Below are 13,248 nucleotides of genomic sequence, written 5' to 3' on the forward strand. Positions count from 1 at the left end.
CCCCTTGGGGCGGCCGGGGCTGTACTATTGTTTCTTGACGGTTCCTCCCTCCCTTCCCTGATTAGCAGCTGTTTGACCCTGCCGTTGGAATTCTAAGGAGGGTCTTGGAGGCTGAATGAAGCCTATTTCCTGTAATCAAGAAACGGGAGACAGAAAGACTTTTATGCCCAGGAACCCCACAGGGTCCTGCAAGGTTTCACTCCTGCTAGCTGGGTGACCTCTGGTACAGGTTATTTAACTAATCTGCGTTTCAGGTTTCTCAACCATAAAATGGGGATAATAATAGTTACAACACTTAACTTTTGGAGTGGTTGTGAAGATTCAGTGAGAAATGGCGTGTAAAGTGCCCGGTATGGGAATGGCAGTCACGATGCTGCTTTTCCTTCCTGGGACCATGGCTGACATTGCTACCACAGAACTCTTTTCTGATGAGATTGAACCGCAGGGAGCTACAGGCGGCCACTGCTTCTAATGGGTATATTGAAACTGACGCTCAAGTTGGAACCCATTTGCTATCTCTAGCCTAGCACATTTCCAGACATTAGGGAGGTTCTGGAAATTTAGGCACTGTTATCATCATTAAATAGAAGCACCTTTGGCAAGGTGGTTGTTACATTCTGGGACCCTTTTCCTGAAGCTCCTTCGGGGCGTTGAGTGACAGGCCATCATATGGATTCCCATTGGCTGTTAATGCCCAGCAGCTGGACTGCTGGCCCCTCGTATTTAGTCTTTCAAAAGAGCTGATGAGATTAATGTATTTGATTTAAAAAAAAAATTTTTTTTTAAACTAGGTGGATAGCACATTTGCTGCTGGCAGGCCAGCTCAATCCCAGGGCTGATGGGGGCTCATTGACGGTGGCAGCCAGTTTCCATTTCAATCGAGCAAGAGGAGGGAGGCAGAGAAAGGCAGAGATTGAGAGGAACCAGGACTTGATTGCAAGCTATGGCATTTGGCGCCACCTACCGTTATGTCACTGCATCGCTGCCATTGATGACTATCTTGAAGTTGTTAGCCTTAACCTGCCCTTGATGAGTTTACCTGGCAACATTTTCATAATCTCACTCAAATCTTCATGTTTCTTTTATAATTTATGATTTAACTTTGTCAAAATGCCAGATCCTCATGATGTAGTGACAACAATAGTATCATTTCCTCGGCACATTTGGTTTCAAAGACCTATGCACCCAGTGTGCCTCTTAGTCTTCTGGGTGAGGACCCGGCAGGTGCCAGGTGGGCACTGCTCCACCCGGCCCACCTTGGCGCCCGGCTCAGTACCTTGCCAGGTCCCTCAGAGCACATTTCCCATTCCCAGGGTGCTCGTGCGTAACGTGGATTTCACTGGAGGGTTCACGGAAGAGCAGGAGAGGAAGGTTCCGTTGCATCCCATGGAAGAAAACCAATGACACGGTCCTTTAAACTGGTGCTTTTTCCCTGAATATCGGTTGCCTCCTCCCCACACCAAGGCTCCCTCCTCACCCTCTGTAATACATCACTCTGCCTTTATTAACTGGAACGTTCATCCTCTGTGTGTGCTTCTCCAGTATCCATCTTCACACTCGTCTTCCTTCTCAAGGAGACTGGGTGTGTTAGGCAGAGTTCTTCAGAGAAACAGAACTCATGGGATGCATTTAGGTATAGATACAGATACAGAGATCTATTGTAAGGAATTAGTTCATGTGCTTATGGAGGCTGACAAGTCCCAAGATCTGCAGTTGGGCAAACTGGAGACCCAGGAGAGCTGGTGGCATAGTTCCAAAGGCCTAAGGACCAGGAGAGCTGATGGAGTAAGTTCTAGTCCAAAAGCCTCCAAGCTCAAGACACAGGAAGAGCCGATGTTTCAGCTTGAGTCTGAAGGCTGAAAAAAAAAACCTGACGTCCCAGCTGGAAGGCAGTCACGCTGAAGAAGCTCCCTCTTGCTGGGGGCGGTCAGCCTTTTATTCTATGTAGGCCTTCAGCTGATTGGATGAGGCCCACCCTCATGAGAGAGGGCAATCTGCTCTACTCAGTCTATCAGGTTAAATGTTAAACTCACCCCAAAGCATCCTCACAGAAACACCCAGGATAATGTTTGGCCAAATACCTGCACAGTCCACGGCCCAGTCTAGTTGACACACAAAATTAACAATTGCACCAGCCTTCTAGTCTTGACTCTGCCAGCTGACCAGCTATGCGACCTTGAATGGTTTCCTCTTTGCTACCATTTCTCTTTCTATAAAATGGGTGGTGCTTTCAGGATCCACTGCAGCTTTCATGCCAAGGCCAGGATCAACGCAGCAGCCCCCAGTCAATGAGCCGTTTCTGCCACACGCTTGGAGTCCCATCAATGGGTCAGCTTCGCTCAGGAGCTCCCCGTTGCATTGGCTGAGACTTCATGAGATGCCTATTGTGGCCTGAGGCTCTCTCTGCCCAATCTTCCTCTCTCCTTTTCTCTTTCTCACCCTCAGTAAGCCTCTTGTACTCCTGTCTCAGTGCTTGCTTCCCAGAGGCCCCAGATGATGCGTATGTTGACAGTTTTTAAGCGTTCAGGTCATTTATTTTGCAGAAGGACTATACAGCATGGTGACTGTAGTTCATAGTACTGTATTACATATTTGAAAGTTATGACAAGAGTCCATCTTAAAAGTTCTTATCCAAGAAAAATTTCCTGTAACTATGTAAGGTGATGGTGGCAACTAGATTTATTGTGGTGAACATTTTCCAGCGTACTCTACAAATATCAAATCATTATGTTGTACATCTGAAACTTAGTATGTCAGTTATATCTCAAAAATAATAAATACTCCCTAAAGGATGCACCTTGTGTTTATTGAAGAGAGTCTTTAAAGAATTCAATAGCTCACTTCATATTTTAATTGGAAGGTCTGTGTGTGGATGAGGTCACTAGTTCAGGGTTATCCCTACATAGGTAGGTACCTGCCTTATACCCTTACGACAAAAACGTTCACTCTCCCCAAAGGAAAGTGTCTGTCACCATCATAAAACCACCAAAGCTTAAATATCAGTACGCAAGCTAAGGTCTCTGGACTCATGTGTACGTCTTCCCGTGGACCCTACCCACTCTCTGCCTCTCCGTTCTTTACAGCTTGTCCATAATGAGTCTAAAATTTGCGAATCGTCTTGCCTGTTCCTCAGTGTTCTCCTCTCCAATGGCCTCCCTTCCCCCGCCTCACCACTTGACAGAGCATGGCCAGCTGACATCTGTATCAGCCCAAGTACGTTTAGCAGGAATTCATTTCCATCTTAATCTGATTCGAGGAAGTAGATCACATTTTAAGAAGTAACAAAGATGGATTTGGAACATTCTTTCATAAAAGACAAGAGAACAGCAGACATTTCAAAGATTGCCTCTCTGGTCTTGACCTTCAACAAAATCATTCTGATTTTCTGCCGTATAAAATTTTTTATGACAAAATCTAACAAAACTCAGTGGGCAAGCTTTGGAGGTACTATCTGTAAATTAATAGCTAGCAACTGCTCTCCCTCGTTTAGCCCCCGCTAGTCAAAACGGGGGGCAAAATGCAGTAGTGGTTGAGAGCACATGCTTTTCAACAACAGCAGCAGCAGCGAAACCTGATTAAAAACTGGGCAGAGGATCTGAATAGACATTTTTCTAAAGAAGACATACCCTGATGGCCAACAGGTACCTGAAAAGGTGCTCGGCATCTCTAAGCATCAGCGAAATGCAAATCAAAGCCACAATGAGATATCACCTCACACCTGTTAGAATGGTTATGATCAAAAAGACAAGAATCGGAGAATGTGGAGAAAAGGGAAACCCTGTGCACTGTTGATGGGACTGTAAATTGGTGCAGGCACTCTGGAAAGCAGTATGGAGGTTCCTCAAAAAGTTAAGAGTATGAGACCCCAATATTCCACTTCAATAGCCAAGATATGGGAACAATCTAAGTGGCCGTTGATGGATGCATGAATGAAGAAGATGTGGTGTATATGTATAATGGGATACTACTCAGCCATAAAAAGGATGAAATCTAGCCATTTGCCACAAGGTGGATGGGCCTTAAAGGTACTGTGCTAAGTGAAGTAAGTCAGAGAAAGACAAATACCGTATGATTTCACTCAAATGTGGAATCCAAAAAAACAAAGCAAACAAAAACAAACACATAAAGAGAACAGATTAGTGGTTACCAGAGGGGAAGGTGCTTGGGGAGGTGGGACACAGGTGAAGGGGGTCAACTGTATGGTGATGGATGGCAGTTAGACTTGCAGTGGGGATCACTTTGTAGGGTACACAGATGTTGAATTATAATGCTCCTGTACACCTGAAACTTATAAAAGAGAGAGAGACCAAAAAAAAAACACCCTAAAATAAGACATCTGTTTTGATGTTACTTGAGTTGATTTCAGTTCCAGACTTTGCCACTTAATAGCATGTTGTTTTCTCCTTTCAAAGCCTCAGTTTGCTCCTCTATGGGAAGAATAATAGTGAGGCGAGGACTAAGGAGAATCACGTATTTCAAATGAGAACACACTTAGGATCGTGTATGGCACGTAGGTGAACGATAATGTGATCGTAGACACCATTAGGTCCTCTTCACAGGCCCAAAGTTACCCAACACCGAAGTGACAGAATTAGGACTCCACCCTGGGCCTTTCAGACAACAAAACTCTTTACATTCGTTCCTGTCACCTCCCACTTCTCAGCTGTCAGGTTATACCAAATCACTTCCAAATGCTACTATTTAGACAGTCCCAGTACATGGATATTAGATGTGAGTGTACCTGCCCAAGAACCTTCCCCACCTAAGGCTCCACTGTGAGTCTCTGCTCTCACCTCCCCCTCCAACATTTGTCATCTTTTAACCTGACACATTACCGGATGTCGTGCGGCATTTCTCACAGTCCTGCTCTCAAAGACCCATTTACAGATGAGAGAAAGGACACGTGATGTATGTAGAAGGGACAGGGCAGAGAGTTGACCTGGTTTTCCAGGAAACAAAGAATGGAGGCATCACCCACACTCTGCAAAGCAATGGAAGAACCGAAGGCTCTTAAGACCAATGGCACACCCAAGGAGGTAAAGACAGAATTAAAATCAAGTCTCCCAGGATTGCTTTTATGAAATCCGGCTGGGAGTAGTCACAGACAGTGAAACAAAGGACATCCAAAGAGATGGTGATGGGATTATACTTGGCTTTTATTTTCTCCTAATTTTAAAATCTTTTCCTGATACCCATTAGTTAGTTTCATAACCAGATGATAATCTTAAAAGTAGAGTTGTATTGCAAATGTGTTACTTGGGTACGGAGTCACCTTAATCAGTGTCAGTAGGGAGGAAAGATTTAGCATTAGTTTGTTTATCAATGATAAGGGTCTAAAAAGTGTGAGACTTAGAACACACGAGTTTTGATGCAAGAGGAGGTGGTCTCTGAAGATCTGGAATATACAGTACTTCCTGGGGAAAGAAACTGGGAGAAGTAGGAGGGTTCTGCATTTCCTAGAAACATGGATTTTGATAATGATTTTGAGAGAGAGAGAATGATCCTAATTCTGGATATGCATCTAAGCCATGGAAATTAGGATCAAAAGGTAAGGGATTACAAAGTTATCGTCTGCAAAGAGGTCCTTGATTAAAGGGAGAACCAGCTTTATGGTCTAAAAGTAGCTGGTCAGCACCTGGAGCCAAGGCATTTGCATAAGCTATAACATAACCGTTTGTTTCGGGCCCTCATTTCCATTTCCCGGTCCCCACAGGGAGCTGATCCTTGCAAACTACATTTCCCAGGCACGCTTGCCAGCTGGCTTCCCGGTAGGTTTGGCCAATAGGAGGTGGAGCAGGAAATTGGGGTGGGGGTGGGGAGAGGGAGGCGGGGAGAGAGAGAGATCAGCATATTTCTCCCCTTCTCTCAGTTTCTGGTGGCACCTCCAACTGAGACTACGTGTCTTCCGTGAGTCCAGCTTCTGCCAGGTGGCCGAATTCTAGGGCTTTTGAAAGCTTCCTCTTCCCTTTGTCCTTCCAGCCCTGGAGGGGGGTACACACTTCCTCCTTTTGTTAAATCTCTAGCATGTCTTGCCCTCACTTACTTGGCTTTCAGCTCTTCTGACACCTTTGTAACTGCGCCCCTATATTAAAGTCCCTCTCTTGAACTATCTTGCATGAGCTCTGACTTCCTGCCTGTACCCCGCCTGATAGAGTGTGTTAAAATATACTTTTTTTTTTTGGCGGTACGCGGGCCTCTCACCGTTGTGGCCTCTCCCGTTGCGGAGCACAGGCTCTGGACGCGCAGGCTCAGCGGCCATGGCTCACGGGCCCAGCCGCTCCGCGGCATGTGGGATCCTCCCGGACCGGGGCACGAACCCGTGTCCCCTGCATCGGCAGGCGTACTCTCAACCACTGCGCCACCAGGGAAGCCCAAAATATACTTTTTTAAAAAAAAATTTTATTGGAGTATAGTTGATTTACAATGTTGTGTTAGTTTCAGGTGTGTAGCAAAGTGAATCAGTTATACATATAAGTATATCCATTCTTTTTCAGATTCTTTTCTCACATAGGCCATTACAGAGTATTGAGTAGAGTTCCCTGTGCTGTACAGTAGGTCCTTATTATTTATCTATTTTATATATAGGCGTGTGTATATATCAGTCCCAATCTCCCAGTTTACCCTCCCCCTGCTTACCCCCCGGTAACTGTAAGCTTGATTTCTATATCTGTAACTCTATTTCTGTTTTGTAGATAAGTTCCTTTGTGCCCAAAATATACTTTTAAATTACATCATTCAGACCAACACTAAAAACTTATATTTTACTTATGTTGATAGAGTTAGTCAGAATTGCTTTACAAATATGAAAATCACTATTCTTATTATTAGACAGTATAAGTAAATTATTTTAAAATCAGAAAAAAAATAACCAAAATAAAAAATTATTATTTACCTACAATTCAAACCTGAGATAACAATTTGTTATATTTACTTCCAGCTTGTTATATTATTACATATATACCTTGCCATATGTCAATATTTTAAAACATAATTTATATCAGTTTATATACATTTTTTAGGAATGTCTATAAATTTTTATGAATATATATCTTAAAATTTTCTATGATCTAAGTTCTTTATATTTGTGACATGCATTTTCCCTTGAAATTATACTCCTTTCCAAATCAGTGAGTATACATCTACAGCGACATTAAATAGTAGCGCCAAGTTCAAATCATCATATACCATTGTCTGGATAGACCACAATTTATTGCCCCAATGCCTGTTGCTGGACATTTAGATGTTTTTCACTGTTACTCACACTGCTGTGGTAGATATCCTCGTGGATAAATCTTTTCATCCTTGCTGCATAATTTCCTTGGATAGAAGCAGATTTGCTAGAGGAAAAGAATATGTATTTTTAAGCCTTGTCATACATAGGGTGAAACTTTCCTTCAGAAAGGTTGTAGAGATAGTGATTCTTGGATGCTTCGTAAACTTTTCATTGTGCTCAGATCAAAGTGTGTTCGTAAATATCCTGACAACCGGCGCTCCCTCATTCAATGCCAGTTATTACCAGTGGCTTATTTCAATTGTCATTAAACAATGGTCACAATGAAAATGGTTTCCTGAGAATTCATTGAAATGCTGCCCTAAGTTCAGCACTTGTGGAGTGGATCTTCTCCTGCTAAAGTCTATGTCAAGTTGAGGACACAATTTGGCTTTGCTGCTGTAAGTTGTTCAGCACCAATCCCAGTCTATACAAACTCACTGTTTTACAATAGTGTGAATCCCTGGTGCACGGGCAACTATCAGTAGGTGAGATTTCAGGGGAAATGCTTGAAATTTAGACAGTATCATAGTTGCTTCATGAAGGGGGTGAAACCTGAGACATTTGGGAGAGTGATGGGTACACAACTGACATCAAGCAGCATTTCAGTCATGGATTTTCAAATTATAGCAAGGAAATTTGAGTGTGTTTATTTTGTCTTTGTTCGTAAGTGTTTTCATCACAACATCTCTGAAGAAAGTTGCTTTGGTTCTGAAAGAAGGAATTAATTGGCTGCTCAAAAAAAAAAAAAAGAGGCATTAAAAAGAGACAACCTTGATTTCAAATGTTTGATCTCAACATGGCCAATCTCATCGCTTTCACTGCAAAATGCACCAGCACAGGGGTCATCTGATCTTAATCCCCAAGAGGGGGAAGAGAACTAGTTGCAATAATTCTTGATCTGTTGCTGCCTTGACACACTCAAGGGAGGAAGCTGTATCAGAGAAATCTTGTGGTTGTAGGGAAAAGGAAAGCCAATTCAAACTGATTGAAATAATAAAGGAAATGTTCGTGAAAAGTCCAGGTTCTACTGAAACTTGTTCAGTTCAACAAGGTACCACGGGACGAGTTTTTCTCTGACTGTCCTCTCCGCCTTCCCCCTTACCTTCTTCAGCTGGAGGGTGGCTCCCTCTTAGGCACAAAATGGCTGCCAGCAACCCTCACAGGTGTCTGCTTCTCTGTTCATAGTCTATGAGGAAAGAGGACTTCTTTGCCTATGGTTCCTTAGATCTAGGAATCGTGCTTTTTAGAAGCCCCTGGCAAAAGTCTGCTTGTATCTCATTAGCCCAAATTGTGTCACATGACCATCCCTCAGCCAGTCACTGTGATGAGAGGTGGGCTCTGCTGTTTGGCTTCAGCCATTTAGGACCACCCTGTTGCTGATACCATAAGTATTTTCTGAGGGGCAGGAAGTCTAACCAGGGAACCAACCAGTATCAAGAGGGAGGGAGAAGGGATACTGGGAGCATGAGAAAAGCCAGTGTCCATTATGCAGAAGTTTTAAAAAGTACTCCCAGAGATCCTATATGCCTCCTTGGAGGACTGTCTCTCCACCCACTTCACCATCCCTCAAGATGAAAACTGATAGATTTGCCATCAATTTTCAGCCAGGGGGTTGAAACACCCTGGTGTATTGGGATGAGCTTGATAATATTACCTACAAGTCATTCCTAGTGATAGCTAAAGAGATAAAGTTTATAAATGATTTTATTGTTTCATGTCTAGCTGAGCTTATTCAAGGCTGTCCCAGGTGCTTTTCTGGTATTCCGTATGCTTTATTTAGTGAACAAGACGGGATACTCTGGGGTCTTGCCGTAGATTCTCCACCTCTAACCCGAGCTGCTTGGTACAGGATACGTACTGGGTGACCCAGGAGAAAAGTGGCTGAGAATCAGGCAGGCTAGTAACAGTCCCTTCCCTGCACCCCAGACCCCACTCTCTATCCTCACCACCCCACTACAGACATCATTCAATTTTTAAAAAGAATTTTATGGGAGTAGAGTTGATTTACCATGTTGTGTTAGCTTCTGCCTTATAGCAAAGTGAATCAGTTTTGCATACACGTATATCCACTCTTTTTTAGAGTTTCTTCCAATATAAGCCATTACAGAGTACTGAGTAGAGTTCCCTGTGCTACACAGTAGGCTCTTATTGTTTATCTGTTTTATATATAGTAGTGTGTATATGTCAGTCCCAAACTCCCAGTTTATCCCTTCTCCCACCCCCACCTTCCCCCCGGTAACCATAAGTTTGTGTTCTACATCCGTGGCTCTATTTCTGTTTTGTAAATAAGTTCATTCGTACCATTTTTCTTAGATTCCACATATAAGCGATAGCTATGATAATTGTCTTTCTCTGTCTGACTTACCACACTCAGCATGACAATCTCCAGATCCATCCAGACATCACTCAGCTTTGATCCAGCTACATCCCCTGCCTTCCACAGTCCACTCAAAAGGCACCACAGCCCCATTTCATTTTCAGAGAAAGTGGGTGACGATGGCTGCTGAGAAAACACCACACCTCCTCCCACACGTCCGTATTACTATGATTTCTGTTAGTGAGTAGCTGAACTTGAGAACACACTCTCAGTACAGTACCACTGATCGGCCATGGTCAAATTTCACTTGCCACTTATTTTTTAAAAATCTTTTCTTTTTGTTTATTACGTAACTGATTCATATTTACTGCAGAGCAATGGGAAAGTCACGTAAGCTAAGAAAAAGTAATAAAATCTGCTATAATCGCACCCCCGTAGAGAATCACTGCATGGTGGGGGGGGGAGCTTATCATATCTTTTGATATGTATATAGTCAAACAGATCATTTTTCAAAACCAAAGAATCATGCAATACCTATTACTTTGTAACATGTCTTCTCCCTCAGAGAACTCCTCCAGCACCTCTAGGCTTAGATCATTATATTGTCGTTGCATTTAATTGCTGCATAGTATTCTGTCGTTTAGAGGCACCCTGATTATTGAACCTGTCTTCTCTTGTGAAGTTGTGATTTCCAAGAGTTTGCTCTCACAAGCAGCATCTTATTAGTTTTGTTGATATGAACCTCTGTGCCTGTGCGGCGACGTTCCCATAGGATGCTTGACAGAAGAAGCATCATTAGACCAAGGGCAAGCCTGCTTTTGCAACAGTTAGTATGCATTGAGGAAGTGCCCTTCAGAAAAGTCATTACAATGTGTTCTCCCACAGTTTCATTTGAGAGCATCCATTTTCCCATAATTTCTTGTCATTTCCTTTCATTTAAAAAAAAAACAATATTGCAGGAATTAATTTCACGACACGATAATCCAGATAATAGTCTTGCTATTGTTCACCAAATTGGTAGCTGAGAAAAGTGACTTTTATATTCCAGTATAGTTAATTTAACTCTCTTCTTTATATTGACCTGATAGCCACCTCTGAGTAATAAATTTAAGTCTTGTGAGGTTTCCCTGATGGCTAAGAAAGGCAAATGAATAGAGAAGAGGGAAAGAAGAACCCATGAACAATTACCTGGATAATTCACTCCTAAAATCCTGCTAGGGGAGCAGTGAGGGCGGGGGGGGGGAAAAGTACATTTGCATCTTTATATTGACGGAATTCAAGCTCTCTAAATCAGCTACCTGTGCCACTTTACAACAATGATTATCAACATTTAATTTTTTGCTTTACTTTGAGTCTAATGCTCATGATAGAAGCTTCCATTTTTCAGATGCTTGCCATGAGTCAGGAATTTAGCAATTAATTTAATCATCACAACAAAGTAGGAATTATTCCCCTGTTCTTCTGCTGAAGAAATTAGGGCCCAGAGATGTTGAGTAATTTGTCCAAGGTCACGCAGGCGGTCACCAGACAGAATGAGGATCAGAGTTCAGGTTCGTCCGTCTCCAAAGCCCTTGCTGTCGCCCGTGTGCCACAAGGCCTCTCTTTTGGTGGAAAAAAGGACGCTGTGCTGCCTAAGGACCCCTCCAAGCTGATCAGACATCTCACATGAATGCATGAACCTCCTGCGGCCTGGCTCCGCTTGGAACAGTTGTACTAACACTTCTTTCACTTCTTGACTTCCCTCAGGTCCCAGACAAACCAATGAGGAGCATCAAGTATATGCAGAAGGATATAATAAACCTCAAGAAAGACCTTACACGAAGCCGGTGAGTGAGTCCTGCACCGAATGACCCACAGACAGCCCGACAGGGACAAGCAGGCTATGGGGTGATGCCTGTGAGTGTTTGCCGAGTCTCAGTGCCCCTCAACGCTGAACATTAAGCAGGAGATTTGCAGGAGGGTAGCCCTGTAAGGGCTGGGGATGGGACCCATTTCTTGGTTGGACCCTTCAGGGAGTACCTGCTCCAGACCGACCTACCCATTCTTGCTCAGGGCAGTCCCATGCCTAGAATTCCCTCTGCTTTCCTTTCTTGGACTCAATCCAGCTCAAGAGAGTTCCCTTATGCTCCAGAAGACTCTTCTCTTTTTACTGCACGTCCACAGTTTGGTAGCCGAGAGTCAGATCGACTTGGTCGCAAATACTGGTCCTGCGACCTGCCAGCTGGCGACACTGGAAGAGTTACTTAACCTCCCTGAGTCTCTGTTTCCTTAACTGTAAAGTGAATATAGTATGAGGTTGTTAGAAGGACTGGGTGAAATAATGCACAGAAGTGCCATAGCCTTGAAGACAGTGCCATTCATATCTTTTTCCACCCCATCAATTCCTTCCTCCATAGCGTGATAGCGTGAGCAAACTGAGGTCTAGGACCATATTTTTTTCATCTCTTGGCGTGAGGTGGGATTTCTCTCTCCTCAAGGTGGGGTTATAAATGGGGCTTTTGGCCAAGCAGCTGAAGGCGGAGTAAGAGATGGAGATTCTTTTAACACAGAACACGTAAGAGACACGCTAAGCAGGGGTGATACAGGCAGCGCGGAGGGTCTGCTTATCTCACAAGCCAGACCCTGGTAAGAATCACAGCAAGATGCTTCCTTCCTCACCTCCATGGTCTGGAAGCTCTTCCTTCACTGCGCACCTGCATCTCCTCCCCACACAGCTTTGACGGAATGGATGACGGCCCAAGAAGAGGCAGGAAGGTGTGGGCTTTTGAAACGGGGGAGAAGGAAAGGGATGAAGGAGGCTAAGGGGGGCATCAGGATAGGACCCCAGAGAAGAATATTTCCCCACCGACCACAGGAAGGGTGGCTGCACCGGCTCTGAGAGGGGCTCTGGACACCTAGTGTCCAGCAGAAACATAATGTGAGCTGTTCATGTAATTTAAATTTTTTCAGTAGCCACACTAGAAAAAAAAAGTGGGAAAAAAACAAACAAGTGAAAGTAATTCTAATAATATATTTTATTTAGCCAAATAGATCTGAAGTATTGTCCTTTGACATGGAATCAGTATAAAAAGGTATTGAGATACTTTATAGTCTGTTTTGAACATGTGATGAAAAATGATGAATGGTGAAAATCCACAGCGTATGTTGCACTTAGAACATATATCAGTTTAGACCAACCACATTTCAAGTGCTCAGTAGTTGTTACGGATTGAATTGTGTCCCCCCAAAATCCGTATGTCAAAGCCCCAACCCTCAACGTGATTGTATTTGCAGAGAGGGCCACTGAAGAGGTAATTAAGGTTAAGTGAGGTCCGAAAGGTGGGACCTAATCCAATAGGATTGGTGTTCTCATAAGAAGAGGAAAGGATGCCAGGAATGTGCACACACAGAGAAAGGGCCAGGTAAGGGCACAGCTAGAAGATGCCATCTGCAAGCCAAGGAGAAACACCTTGATCTTGGGCTTCTTGCCTCCAGAACTAGGAGAAAGTAAATGTCTGTTCTTTAGACCACCCATTCTGTCATGACAGCCGCATCAGACTAACATAATAGTCAACATTGGAATAATCCTGCAGAGAATGTCCCCAGCCCAAGGGGGGATGATGGGGCTCAGAGCAGAGCTCAGAGGTGGCATGTGAACTTGTCCCTGAAAATCAACAGA

At 43.7% G+C, this 13,248-nt stretch overlaps 1 protein-coding gene across 1 annotated transcript in view; it reads left to right on the forward strand.

Annotated features, from left to right (window-relative positions):
- Positions 1 to 13,248, forward strand: part of CCDC60 (coiled-coil domain containing 60) — a 248,739-nt gene that overhangs the window by 141,617 nt on the left and 93,874 nt on the right. Inside the window, exon 4 of the mRNA XM_060121620.1 lies at positions 11,337 to 11,416. Coding sequence (XP_059977603.1) covers positions 11,352 to 11,416 — 65 coding nt within the window. The 5' untranslated portion in view covers positions 11,337 to 11,351. The remainder of the gene's footprint in view (positions 1 to 11,336; positions 11,417 to 13,248) is intronic.

This window comes from Lagenorhynchus albirostris, chromosome 14 (genome assembly GCF_949774975.1).
Source record: "Lagenorhynchus albirostris chromosome 14, mLagAlb1.1, whole genome shotgun sequence".
In the NCBI taxonomy this organism is placed as follows: domain Eukaryota; kingdom Metazoa; phylum Chordata; class Mammalia; order Artiodactyla; family Delphinidae; genus Lagenorhynchus; species Lagenorhynchus albirostris.